Source organism: Staurois parvus, unplaced genomic scaffold, assembly GCF_062004578.1.
Source record: "Staurois parvus isolate SC_StPar_1 unplaced genomic scaffold, SC_StPar_1.0 ptg000104l, whole genome shotgun sequence".
In the NCBI taxonomy this organism is placed as follows: domain Eukaryota; kingdom Metazoa; phylum Chordata; class Amphibia; order Anura; family Ranidae; genus Staurois; species Staurois parvus.
The window spans coordinates 6,314,675-6,328,501 of NW_028317900.1; the positions used below are offsets into that span (position 1 = coordinate 6,314,675).

General features: G+C 39.9%; 1 protein-coding gene across 4 annotated transcripts in view; it reads left to right on the top strand.

The window, feature by feature from the left end:
• The window catches only part of CDIN1 (CDAN1 interacting nuclease 1), a 535,942-nt gene extending 527,814 nt beyond the window's left edge, over nucleotides 1–8,128 (top strand). For all 4 annotated transcript variants that reach the window (XM_089671290.1, XM_089671292.1, XM_089671291.1 and 1 more), the window contains one exon: nucleotides 7,240–8,128. In XM_089671290.1, coding sequence (XP_089527416.1) covers nucleotides 7,240–7,432 — 193 coding nt within the window. In that variant the 3' untranslated portion in view covers nucleotides 7,433–8,128. The remainder of the gene's footprint in view (nucleotides 1–7,239) is intronic.
• The last annotated feature ends 5,699 nt before the right edge of the window (nucleotides 8,129–13,827 follow it).

Genomic DNA, 13,827 nt, shown 5'->3' on the forward strand with positions numbered 1-13,827 from the left:
AACTTTGACACACATACACCTACCTCCTGGAGAGTGTTCTTGATCTGGCCAACTGTTGTGAAGGGTGTTTTCTTCACCAGGGAAAGAATTCTTCAGTCATCCACCACAGTTGTTTTCCGTGGTCTTCCAGGTCTTTTGGTGTTGCTGAGCTCACCGGTGCGTTCCTTCTTTTTAAGAATGTTCCAAACAGTTGTTTTAGCCACGCCTAATGTTTTTGCTATCTCTCTGATGGGTTTGTTTTGTTTTTTCAGCCTAATGATGGCTTGCTTCACTGATAGTGACAGCTCTTTGGATCTCATCTTGAGAGTTGACAGCAACAGATTCCAAATGCAAATAGCACACTTGAAATGAACTCTGGACCTTTTATCTGCTCATTGTAATTGGGATAATGAGGGAATAACACACACCTGGCCATGGAACAGCTGAGAAGCCAATTGTCCCATTACTTTTGGTCCCTTAAAAAGTGGGAGGCACATATGCAAACTGTTGTAATTCCTACACCGTTCACCTGATTTGGATGTAAGTACCCTCAAATTAAAGCTGACAGTCTGCAGTTAAAGCACATCTTGTTCGTTCCATTCCAAATCCATTGTGGTGGTGTATAGAGCCAAAAATGTTAGAATTGTGTCGATGTCCCAATATTTTTGGACCTGACTGTATATGTATATATATATATATATATATATATATATATATATATATATGTGTGTGTGTGTATATATATATATATATATATGTGTGTGTGTATATATATATATATATATATATATATATGTGTGCGTGTGTATATATGTATATATATATGTGTGTGTGTATATATATATATATATATATATGTGTGTATATATATTTATTTTTTATTTTTTTTTGTTACGCTGGTTTATCTGCTTCATTAAATATTTAAAAGTCAAAGGTGAAAATAGCTATAAAAATAGGCTTAAAACTACAGGAAAGAAAGGTGTCTTCAATAACCATACCAACCAGCCAGGGGTCTGCTTTTACTTTCTTCTATGCAAATAAATCTGGGACTTATATAGAAAAAAATCAGTAAAATAAACCTGCACTGTGTCAACCTCCTTTTAAAAATTCTAGTTTCTTGGCTCTGACTATAATACCTTGAGTCACTGACATGGAACAAGCATGGAGATCAGAAAGTCTGAAGGAAAACCACTCCTGATATGTATATTTGTTGCAGGTTAGTAATGCAGAAAGTGCTATAGACAGTGAGTGGAGATTTACTAAAACTGGTGTACACCAAATCAGGTGCAGATGTGCATAGTAACCAATCAGCTTTTAACTTCAGTTTCTGAGCCAATGAGATGAGAAAGGGGGCATAGCTGAGCTGCGGCTCTGTGTGTGAATGGACACACAAAGCAGTGGTTCGGGAGCAAGCCTATTTGAGTGCCCTCATAGAGAGCCATTTGCTCCAAGTGCACTCGGCAGAAGTGAGGGGCCAGGAGCAATGGTGGGGGACCTGAGAAGAGAAAGATCGAAGCTGCTCTGTGCAAAACCACTGCACAGAGCAGGTAAGCATGGCTTTTTTTTTATTGTCTTTAATATCTTTCTAAGCTTTTACAATAATGCCTAGAAGCTAATTGGTTAATGTGCACAGCTGCACCAGGTTTAGTAAATCTCCCCCATTGGGTCAGCATGACACCCCAGCTACTAGCTCTTTTTAGAAGTAGTCAGCAGTGGCAGCCTCCATATTCTCCATATTCTCTCAGTATGGGTTTCCTTTAAAGCTTAATTCCAGGAAAGTACAAAAAACGAAGGCAATGCATTTTTATAGCATATATATTAAAAAAAATCATTCAATGTATTTTCAAATGCAGCTAGTATAAGTTGATGTCAGCCTTTCTATAACCCCCAGCACAGGAGCATTGAGGGATGGCCAGCACTGTGGCCAGTTCAGTCCTGATGTGCTGCACAAGTTGCCAACAGAAAAAAGCAGAGTGAGGAAAGGGATAACCTCATCAATGTACTGCTGCTTGTTTACTGTCCAACCAGCAGCCGGAAGGGGTGTGCCAATGCTGCATTGAAGGTTAAAGTGTTACTCAACCCACAACAGTAAAATCAGTCTGTATATGCAGCAAAGCATGCTTGTTATACTCACTGTAGAATCTAAGGGGTTAATCATCTGCATTGTTTAAAAATTCTGTTTGATCTTGACATCTCTGATCCTCCCCTTCTTTGAGTGTCTCCTTCTTATTTACTGATGAGACATATTGTGTGGAGACACTCTATACATGCTCAGTTTACTGTGTATTGCTAGAGAGTTTTTTTCGTTTTTCTTGAGAGAGTGTATGTGATCAGCACAGGGTTTTGCATCCTCTTAGAGCAGAAAGAAAACTCCTCCTACAAGCTTTAACATGTGCTCTGCTGGACACTGATAGAAGTCATAAGACTGCTCTAGCTGCTGATGAGAAAAGGTATTTAGCAGTTTATATCTACTAAAATATTTGCATTTCCATGTAGTGTGTACTGTGGGAGACCAGACAGAGTGAATGTAGGGTCCTGGGTTTAGTAACACTTTAAGGACCTGGTTGTTTGACAGTGGTGCCTTCATCACAAGACTGGTTGAGCAGAATTAAAAATCCTTTCACTGGTAAAAACAGTTCCCAGAAATATATTTCAACTGTTTACTTTCTTGTTGGGCTTTTACTTAACATCCTGACATTTCTTTCCACTTCACTTGTCAAATAACTTTTAATATAATTTATAAAGCCATGAAGTGACAACTATTGAATGCAACGTGATACATGCAAAATGGCAGTGAACAAGCATGACGCATAAAAATGAGGCCAAAGGTGAAAAAGTGGTGAAACTGGCAGATAAGTCAAGCTGACTACAGCAAATTGTTTCTCTCTGGTTTCCCTTCTCTCTCTCCATTGAAGAAAAGGAATATATCAGAAATAAATCACTCATAAAGTACATTTCATCTGTTTTATAAATAGAGAAAAAAAAGACATAATGGATATCACCAGAAAAAAGCACAAAAAAATCAATGAAGTGAAAACAAGAAGGTGGTTATGGGAAAAAGAACCATTTCTTTTGTTTTCTGACTAATAAACGAGTTCTGGAGAATCTGTTGGTGCATCTAGTCCAGTAATTTTAAAAATGTAATAACTATTGTAGTAAATTGCCATTTCTGGTAAGGAGAAAAGAGTGCAGATGTTAACTATCATTGACTAAGAGACATCCTGCAGTGCCTACATGTTGGAACCTGGGACTTCTGAACTCCAGGACACTTTATTATAAAAATATTGATCTTGCTTATCAAAGTTAGTTACTTGCTCCTCCTTCCTGCCTCCATTCTTTGCTTTTGGTTGGTGCATCCAAATTGGGAAAACCCCTGCTTTAAATTTGTTATATGTTTTCATTTACATTGCATATCTTAAAATATTTTAAAACGGCTGCTTACATTTTTACTTGCTTTGTACATGCTTACTTACTTTCCCCTTCTAAGTAATGTTAAGGAGGGGGCTGGGATATGTTTAACCTGATTATCTTTTCCTGTACTGTGCTGGCAGATCTCTTTATCAGTTGTAAATAAGATGTGCACACTGCCTAACAGAGTAAAATGTGCCCTTGCCAGGATTCAAACCAAGTCCCCCAGTCCTGCAAGGCAGAAGTGTTAACCACTGAACCACTGTGCTGCCTTTGTTTCTAGACTGTGACTGAAACATACCAAAGCTACACCCAGCCAGGCATCTAACATATGCAAAAGGAAGCCTGCAGTGGCAGCTTTCATACTTCTCTCATGACAGAACCACCTTAAAGCCATCTAACTTGTTCAGTTAGGAATAAAAACTTGCAAAAGGCAACCAATCAGAATGAATCTTTTGTTGATATCAGAATATTTGCTGTGAGTTTTTTTTGCACCTTCTTTTTTTTTTTAATATGTCTCAGTGGACAGTTGAACACACAGAAGTGTTTAAACTTTTTTTTATTTGTGCCAGCCACTGTAAAGGTCTTTCTCATGAACCTTAAAGAGAAAAAAAAAAGCGAATAGAATAAAATAAAGGTCCATAAGACCTAATTTATTGCTCCATTTTAAAAATAATGATGTAAATGAAGCCTCAGTGGTGGAGCCCCAGAGATGACCAGAGTAGTCTGTTCTATAAGTGCTCTCAGTAGGGGAGAGGGGCCAGTCATAGCAGCCCCCATGCATGTTTGTATAAGTGAGGTGAGGTTGATGTGTAGCGGCTCTCTGATTGATGGTGATTACTTGTTTATGAACCTGAGGCTGAAGGTCTGAACTTCCTCATGGGCCAAATAGTTCAGGGGCTGTTTCCTGACACTGCCCGAGGGATCTCTCCATCTGAAGTAGGAGGAATGGATACAGAGGCAGAAAGCCAAGTTTTGAGTGTAACAAATTAAGAACAGTATTGATATGTATATCTTGTGTATTTGTTTAAAAAAAAAAAACAGCACAGACGTATAGCTGAAATACGTGGCGGTTTGCTTCTCTTTTTGTACTGACATTTCTCTGTAGGGGTATAACATTCTGAAACTGCATTCATAAAACAAGAACTGTACTTTTCATTTGCTGTCCTGTATACCTTTTATAAGACATGTAATCTGTAAACCTCTTCCCCTTGTTTTGCCCTTTCTACTCTGTGTATATGTGAAATCTGTTACACCAAATGGGAATGAGTATTTAAAACCAATCCAGAGCCTGCGGTTAATACTAGGATTTGTTTACTAGGTTTTTTTCCAGTGAAAATCTCTCAATTTATCAAGTTTGTTGTGGGCCACGTATAGTACTCCAGGCAGATATAAAAGACTAAAAGAGTGAATGCAGTTCTGTATTAATTTATACAGGAAATGTAAATCCTTTAATTTAGCCTGTAATCAGCCAATTCCATTCCCCTGTATAGCAGAGCTAAGATTGAGAAAAAGAAAACCAATGCAAGGAGCCAATCAGTTGTATGGTAGTAGGGAAAAAATGTAAGCAAGTGCTTCTAAGAAGTAGCTGCTAGCATCAAAAAGATGACACACCAACCTTCTAAAACCATACAAGAAAAAGAATAGTGCAGCACTGAATATCACTATGCCAAAATATAAATTACCTTAAACCGTAAATGAAAAATCCTCAGTACATAAAGTACAAAAAAAGGTGCAAAAAGTATATGTGCAAAAAATTAAAATCGCCTCCAATTACTGCTCTAAAATTAATGTCCAAAATAAGCATCAATCCATATATCATAAATAGATATCACAGAAAGTAATTAATCAAGTAGTGTTGAAAAATAAATGTGTCCAATCCAGAAAGTTGTACTACAGTGCTGATACAGAACGCTAACAAGGGGCATGCTGAAGGGAGGAGAGAGTAGGGAAAGAGTAAATCACTAAGAAACTTATTCACTCCCTGGTTATATCTCACCTTGACTATTGTAACTCCCTCCTCATTGGCCTACCTAATCGCAGGCTATCCCCTCTTCAGTCTATCATGAATGCTGCCAGACTCATCCACCTTACTAACCATTCGGTATCTGCCACCCCTCTCTGCCAATCCCTCCACTGGCTTCCCGTTGCCCAACGGATAAAATTTAAAACATTAACAATAACGTGTAAAGCTATTTATAACTCTGCCCCAAATTACATCAAGGATCTTGTCTCTAAATATCACCCAAACCGTACTCTCCACTCCTCGCAAGACCTCCTACTTTCTAGCTCCCTTTTCTCCTCCTCCCAATGCTCGTCTCCAGGACTTCTCCAGAGCTTCCCCCATCCTCTGTAACTCTCTACTCCATTTTATCAGACTATTCCCTACTCTACTCACTTTTAGGCGATCTCTGAAAAGCTGTCTCTTCAGGGAAGCCTATCCTGCCCTCAGCTAATACTGGAATCGTCTACTTTTCCAACCAGTCCATCCCCCACAGTTACTACCTTTTGTACCACTAGCCCCTCCCTCCTAGATTGTAAGCTCCAACAAGCAGGGCCCTCAAATCCCTCTTGTATTGAACTGTATTGTTGCTGTATTGTCTCCCATTATATTGTAAATCGCTGAGCAAACTGTTGGCGCTATATAAATCCTGTGTAATAATAATTATAATGTGGTTATCCATTTGGTTCTCCGCTTTTCAGTTTCCAGCCACAAGGTGGGGGTAGGATGAGACCCATAGGTGTTATTGACAGTGGTATTAAACCCTCAGTATCTTTTAGTTTAACACATTGACCACAATAAAATAAACATTCCCCAGTAAACTATTTGTTAGAAATCTTACCCCAGTATTTGAAATTTACAACTTCAGTGCTGCTGGCTCCTGGCTCTTTGGAAGATTAAAAAAGCCACATACTCAGTAAGTGGTTAAAAAAAAAGGAAAGTTTAAAGTGGTTGTAAAGGCTGAAGGTTTTTTACCTTCATGCAATCTATGCATGAAGGTATACAACCTTCAATATGCAGCTCTTTCCCCAGCCCCCCCAATACTTACGTGAATCCAATCCCGATCCAGCAATGTGCATGAGAGCAGTTGCTCTCCTGGCTCTCTGCCTCCTAGTTGACTCAATCACAGCTAGTGAGGAGGGAGTGGGTGTGGAGCAAAGCCGTGTCTGTGTCAATGGTCGCAGCCAGCAGAGTTCAGAAGGGGGTTATTCAAAGTTGGAAGGATCCAGGAACGCCAGTAGGGGACCCATAGAAAGGGGATCATTTTTTAAATTGAGCCTTTATTATCACTTTAATATTACTTTCATTGTAGCAAAGAAAAATGCATTCTGCCTTTCTAGTAGATAGGGCAGAGATATATAAATCAGAAAAATAAATTATTTGGCAGGTAAAACCGCTCTCTAATATGGATAGTATTTTATCATCATACTAACTGTTTATTTGTAGTACAGCTTAAATGCATTTTCCTTCCGTCGTGAATATTTATTTTTGCCTGGTGTGCATACACCCTAGGACACTTGCATCCAAGATGATTGTATGGAGGCAGGTAGAGATCTCCAAAGTCTGATACAAGACTCAAGATTTTGTAGCTCAAGTAACATAAATCCATCTCTCCTTCCTGGACAGGCTTTGGATTGGTGGATTGTATAGTCCAATGTTATGCTAGTGCTGATGAGAAAGTTGACGTTGTGCTTCGATCAATAGCACTTTCTGGTTTTAATATTCCTTGTTCTGCCCTAGGCAGCAGGCACAATCTGTAAATGTAGCCCTGGTTCAAACTGATTGTTTTCTGGTTATCATATTTACAGGTCATGTTTAACTTGGTAAATGTGTGTGGTTTTATCTTTCAGGTTTGGGCCTGGCATGGTGATTTACTGGTATGGATTCATTGAGGAGCTGGACTGTAACCGGGAGCGTGGCATTCTATTGAAGGATGAGTTTCCTAGTGATATTATAACGCTGAGTAGCTGCGTGGCTCTGGAAAATGAGAGCAGCCAACGTACAGGAGACTGTAAGACAGATAGAAACCAGGAAACAGTGTAGTATTTCCATGCAGGCCTTAAATGTTGAACTCTAGATGAACTGCAGTACGAGGTTACAGAGCTGCATTCTCATACAAACACTCAGGCAATCTGTTTACCTTCCTTCCCATCTGCCCTTCTGCCCTGAGCTACAGCCCAATGCTCACGCATTATCTGTAACACCTCTGCTTGTGCAGATGATCTGGAGACATACTCATTGGCCTTCCTTCCGTCTGCACCCTTCCAGTTACAGCCAAGAGGAAACCAATGCTCTTCTGACGCCCTTTTTCTTACAACTTCCCTGACATGCCTGCAAAGGACCTGTCTTTGTCGGCTTGTTTCAGACCCATAGAATAGTCTAGGGAAATCAACAGATATTAGATATTATACATTGCCATTGCCTCCTGTGTACATAGTCCTTTTAATATAACATAAGGTCTCTTGCTTTTATTATTTCATTTGATTCGGTGACACTCTTTTTCCTTACCCTTATGTATGGCCCTGGCTTGTAATGTTAATGAAGGTGTCCACCTTATACTATTAATTTTCTGTTGAACAGAATGTGATGAAGCACTTACTGTAGGCCAAAGGTGTTCTTTGCCTAGACAGTGGAGAGAATCTCCATTGTAACTTTCCAATAATGGTTTCTTACATAGTGGCTGGATAGAACGTCGGGTAATACACAGAATTCATTAATAAATGTACAGGTGAAATTGTTTACTTGTGTCTGCCTTTTTGATTCTATAGCTGTTTAGAAAAGTAATGATCCAAAAAGCCAGAGGCCTGCAGCAGGAAATAGAGCCTGTCTCCCACGGCATTCTGCACTCACGGTACCAGCTAAGCTGTTTCACTCAGTAGAGTTCTATCAGTGAGCATGTAAAGTATCTTTACAATTAGCTGTTGGATTGTAGCCTTCAAATAATTCTATACTGTGGATATGTAGGGTAAAAAAGAGGTCCACAGATGCATGTACTTACCATGCTAATGCTTCTGCCAAGTCGTCAGGAGAGAAAGCAAAGCTCTGTGTAAGCTACATGTCATTGAAGCTGTAGCTTACCGAGCTGTCGACTTCACTATGGCATTGCTGATTGGCCCAGCAATCTCACACAGTGCATCACATGCCCCTCTATACTTTGAAGTTCTGTGTTTATTCTTTAGCTCTCAGCCCTGAACTGAGAGGTGAGTAAGCAAAGGAATGGTATATATACTGCTGGATATGGAGAGATGTGGTTAAAATGAGCCTCTGATTTTGCTCTGAAAGGGCAAAGCACATGTTTGCTTTAACCTTCCTAGCGGTAATCCTAAGTGTGGCTCGGGGTTCATTTTCAGTACCAAAAGCAGTAACCCCGAACCACACTCAGGATTACACTGTAGTGTAACTTACCTTGTCCTGCGATCCCTGGTATACTCTCGCTGTGTCCTCCGGCCGATGCCAACATCCGTCTTCCGGGTTCCCTTCCCTGTGAGCGTCGCGACACAGGGGTGCGGAACCGGCAGGAGATTCAAAAATGTAAAAACATGACATACCCACAATGCATTGTAATCTGTTAGGATTACATTACTGTATCAAACCATGTCACCTCAGTTTTGTCCCTAGTGCTTTGTCCAGTGCCCTGCCTGCACTTTTACCATTGTTTCTGCCAGGAAACTTAAGAACGTCCATGGCGTCGAAAAAGCATCTGTCACGTACCTGATTGGAGACTGAAATGACGAGATCGGCCTTACTTGTGTCACTAGCCCTGACCCCACTGGAAGTGGAACAGAGGGTGTCTAGGGACCAGGGGGACAAGAGCGCCAGCAGATGTTGTTTGTAGCTCTTGCAGCTGGAGACTTTGGAAGACTGATGAACCTCCGATTCAGGAACAATAGTGATATGCAGAGTTGATATGGTAGGTCGCCAGGTGTGCACCAGAGCAAGGCAGGAAGCTGGGATGGGAGAAAGGAGCAATGCCATAGGAATAGCCGGGGTCATCAATGGGCGGACAGCGAGGTACCAAATCATAAGCAAGCCAAAGTCAGGAGCAGAGCCGAGGTCAGGAACAAGTATCAAGCAAGAGAGTAATCAGAGTCAGATCAGGAACAAGCCGGGTCAGCAACAAGGAAATCACTCAGGAACGAGCAGGAAACGGGGAACAGCTGAAAACCAGTCAGCACTCAGCACAGGCAGAGGCACCTTTTAAATAGTCCGTCTGGCGCCAATCTTCACCGTGCTTGTGCGCGATCACGCATTTCTTTGCGCATGTGCACTTCTATTTGCCAATCATCTCACCGGGATTCCCTTACAGCATCCCTTTAGGTCAAAAGCTGTTTTAGACCGGCTAGAAAGCAGCAATAGTAAATTAGAATCACTTGCAGAATTGAGCAATGGTGATTTGTGGGGAAATTCGTCATCAGACACTGAAAGTGACGGCAGCGACGATTCTGCGACTGAGCTCAGTGATGTGCGAACTTGGCGCTCTATTTCAAATTTTAGTGTTTTTAGTTTGATTACATTATTGAATTAAATTTATTATTATTATATTATTTTTTATAATTATTTATATTTATTATATTATAATTTATGATTTCGTGTTTCAAACTTTACCATACCCGGGATGTTTACTAGACTCTTGTTAGGACAGATTTAAGTGAGTTATTCCTAAGAATTACAGGCCTACAATATAAAACAACAAATTTCCAAGCAAAACAATGTACCGCTTTGACATTCAAAAATATTGACATAATCAGACCGCCAGGGAGGTTAAAGGTAGTAGAAGAGGGGACCGACCTGGAGCGGTGTGCATTGTTTTTTTCTTTAAAGTAAGCCAGACAAGAAAAATTAGCACACAATTCATGAAAGAAACTCTTTAGTCCTGGGATCTCCAGAATCTAGAATATTATTATAGGTATTTATTTAGCACCATCAATTTGCACAGCACTTTACATACTATTCATTGACATCAGTCCCTGCCTTCAATGGCCAGTTTCAGACAGCAGCCAGTTAACCTATCAGGATGTGTTTAGAATTTGGTAAGGAAACCCACACAAGTACAGGAATTAAATGCAAATTCCAGGCAGTTGAGTTCTGGCTAGAACTGAATTGAAGACCCCAGTGCTGCAAAAAAGAAGCAGAACTGAGTCATAGTGAACACCTCCCGTCTGCCAGAGTGGCAATTGAAAGTGTGTGCCAGCACTTCTTGGTTCATGTAAGGTGTGTGGTCAATTTTCCATTGCTGGGTTTAAGGGTGATTACTGTCAGATATTAGCAATCATCAGAGAATATATACAGTGTATGAGGTGTGACAGTTTAATTCCTGGAATGGACTTGTCATCTTCAAAATAGTTCCCTTGTGAAGCAACACATTTTTGTAAACTACTGTGCCACTGCCTGGAATTCGTTTCCCTGAACACTGTGCAGTGTCTTTGTCACGGCATGCTGAATGTCCAGAATGTCATCAAATTTGCATCCTTATAAGACATGTTTTTAATTTTGGAAACAGCCAAAAGTCACGGTGTTAAACCAAGGAAATAAGGGAGTTGACCAAGCTTCAGAATGGATTTGTGGGCCAGCAATTTGTGAAAACTTAACTCATCATGTGCAGGAGCATTGTCGTGGTGAAGAATCTACTTGTCAGGCCAGAGTTCTGGTCTTTTCCTCTGAACAGATTCCCATGACCGTACCATAAGCCTGTTGTAACAGAGCTAAAGTTTCACATGCCCTTTTGCCAATTCTTATGCAAAATTGATGTTAATCCTCTGCTCCATATTTCTATCACTCGTTTTCCGCCAACAGCAAAACGCACATGTGTTATTTCTTCTACTACTCCATAAAAACTGAGTCAATTGGTCCGTGTGCAAGTTAAAGCATGTCAGAACATGCTAGAGTGCGAATGGCTGGGTAACTCACCACCATAGTGCTATGCCATGGGCATTTTGGGAATTAAATTGTCACACCTCATATATACTCTATGCATATGTGTGTGTATATACAGTGCTCATCATAAATGAGTACACCCCCAACAGATTTGTCAGAAAACCTTTACTGTCCTTTCAGAATCAACATTTTCTATGGGACACTCTACTACAAAATACTTTCACAAATGCGGGCCATTGATTGCAAACAAGATTTGTTAATTTGCATGTAAAAAAAAGTATTTTTCCTAACAAATTCATTCAAGACCATGTTGCAACAATGAATACACCCCAATGAAAGTCTTAGGAGCAAAGCTAAATTTTAGACAACAAAATCCTAATGAACAAGAATTCAACTACAGGTGAGTCTAATTATTCATTAAACAGGTGTCCAGCAGACAGTTGATTATAAAAGAGCATTACTTAAAGAAAACCCCTTCCCATTTCATGCTGTCAGCAATGGCACCACATGGAAGACAAATGTCACAAGGCCTGAGAAAGAAAATAATTTCTTTACACATCAAAGATGAAGGCTACAAGAAGATCAGCAAAGCTTTACTTATCAGTCAGAATACTGTAGCAAAAGTGATACAAAAATTTAACAAAGATGGAACTGCAACCCTCTCACTTAGATGTCCAGGCCAGCCACGGAAGTTAGCACCTCGACAAGAGCATCTTCTGATGAGAAGGGTTGAAGAAAACCGCCATGCAAGTTCACTGCAGTTATCTGAAGAAGTAGAAAGCCAAACTGGGGTGATTGTTTCCCATTATACAATGCGGTGTACACTGCAGTGGAATGGCATGCATGTGTGTCATCCACGAAGGAAGCCTTTCCTAAAGCTCATGCACAAAAAAGCCCATCTAGAATTTGCCAGGGCCCATGCTGATAAAGAATAAAACTACTGTGACTCTGTGCTCTGGAGTGATGAGACCAAGATAAATGTTATTGGAACTGATGGCTTCAAAACTGTATGGCATTGCAAAGGTGAGGAGTACAAAGAAAAATTCATGGTGCCTACAGTGAAACATGGTGGTGGAGGTGTCCTTCTGTGGGACTGCATGAGAACTGCTGGTGTCAGGGAGCTGCATTTCATTGATGGTATCATGAATTCACAGATGTACTGCTCTATATTGAAAGAAAAGATGCTACAATCACTGCCTGTCCTTGGCCGTCGTGCACTTTAGCAACATGACAGTGATCCGAAACACACATCTAAGACCATTGTTGCATTTCTGAAGAAGAACAGTGTGGAAGTGATTCAGTGGCCAAGTATGTCTCCTGATCTTAACCCAATCGAACACCTATGGGGAATTCTCCATCCACCCAGCATCCAGGCTCTAAAAAAGGTCTTTCTTGAAAAATGGAAAAAGTTAGATGTTGCAATATGTCGCCAACTTGTTCATTCCATTCCTAGAAGACTTGGAGCTGTCCTTACAAATCATGGAGGTAATACTAGATGTAGTAGTTTTTGTTGTGGGGTGTATTCAACTTTGCATCAACTAATTTGAGTAAAACTGAAGATTTTGTAATCTGAGTTATATTATTAACCTTACTTTCATGTAATGAGTGAAACAAATATTCTATAAAACTCAGTTTTGTAAAAATTTTGGAAATTGTTCTTGTGTTCATTGAGATATTGATTAAAATCTGAGGTGTGTGTGTGTGTACGCTATCCTATATCCACAGTTGGTCCAGAGGAAGGAAAAAAAAAAAACAATAAAGCATGATCCAGTTTGCTCCAGTGGGGACAAAAAAAAATCCTTCCTGATCCCCTAAGAGGTAATCGGTTATTTCCTGGATCAACGTTACCTACAAATATTATTATCCAGTTATATTATGTACATTTAGGATGAATCCAGGCCTTTTTTAAAATAATCTACTGAGCTGGCCAGAACCGGCTCTTGAGGGAGTCTTTTCCACATTTTCACAGCTTACTGTGAAGAAGCCTTTTCATACTTTGAGATTAAATCTCTTTTCCTCTAGACGTTATGTGCAAGAGAATTTTAAAAATTGCATTTTTATTAACAGGCTGGATATTTGAAGCAAACACAGGTTCTGTGCATGGCTGTTTACTGAAAGTAAGTAATGCACTTAAAGTGAACCTATGCCCAGGCAATGCATGCTAAAGTATTTATATATTCTGAATATTCAGTAAAAGCACTTAAAACAAGCCCTCATTCACCTCTGTATCTATAAGCATTGCAGACTCATTCATTTTCAAAGTTCACAGAAATCGTAGCTATTTGTCTATTGCAACAATTCTTGACACACACAGCAGATGAATCTAAGCTGTTACAAACTGACTGAAAATGACTCTAGAGACTTTTTTGTGATCTTTGAGAAAGAATAATGAAATATTTAAAACCGTTAGAGAGAACAGGGGTGGCTTGTTGTAAGAATATGAAAATCACCACCTATACATAGTTTAGACATGGGTGCACTTTAAACATGCATGCCCGAGGACATACTCTTACATGCTCATATATATGTGCAAACTTATGGATATCTTCTTTGTGCCCTTTAAT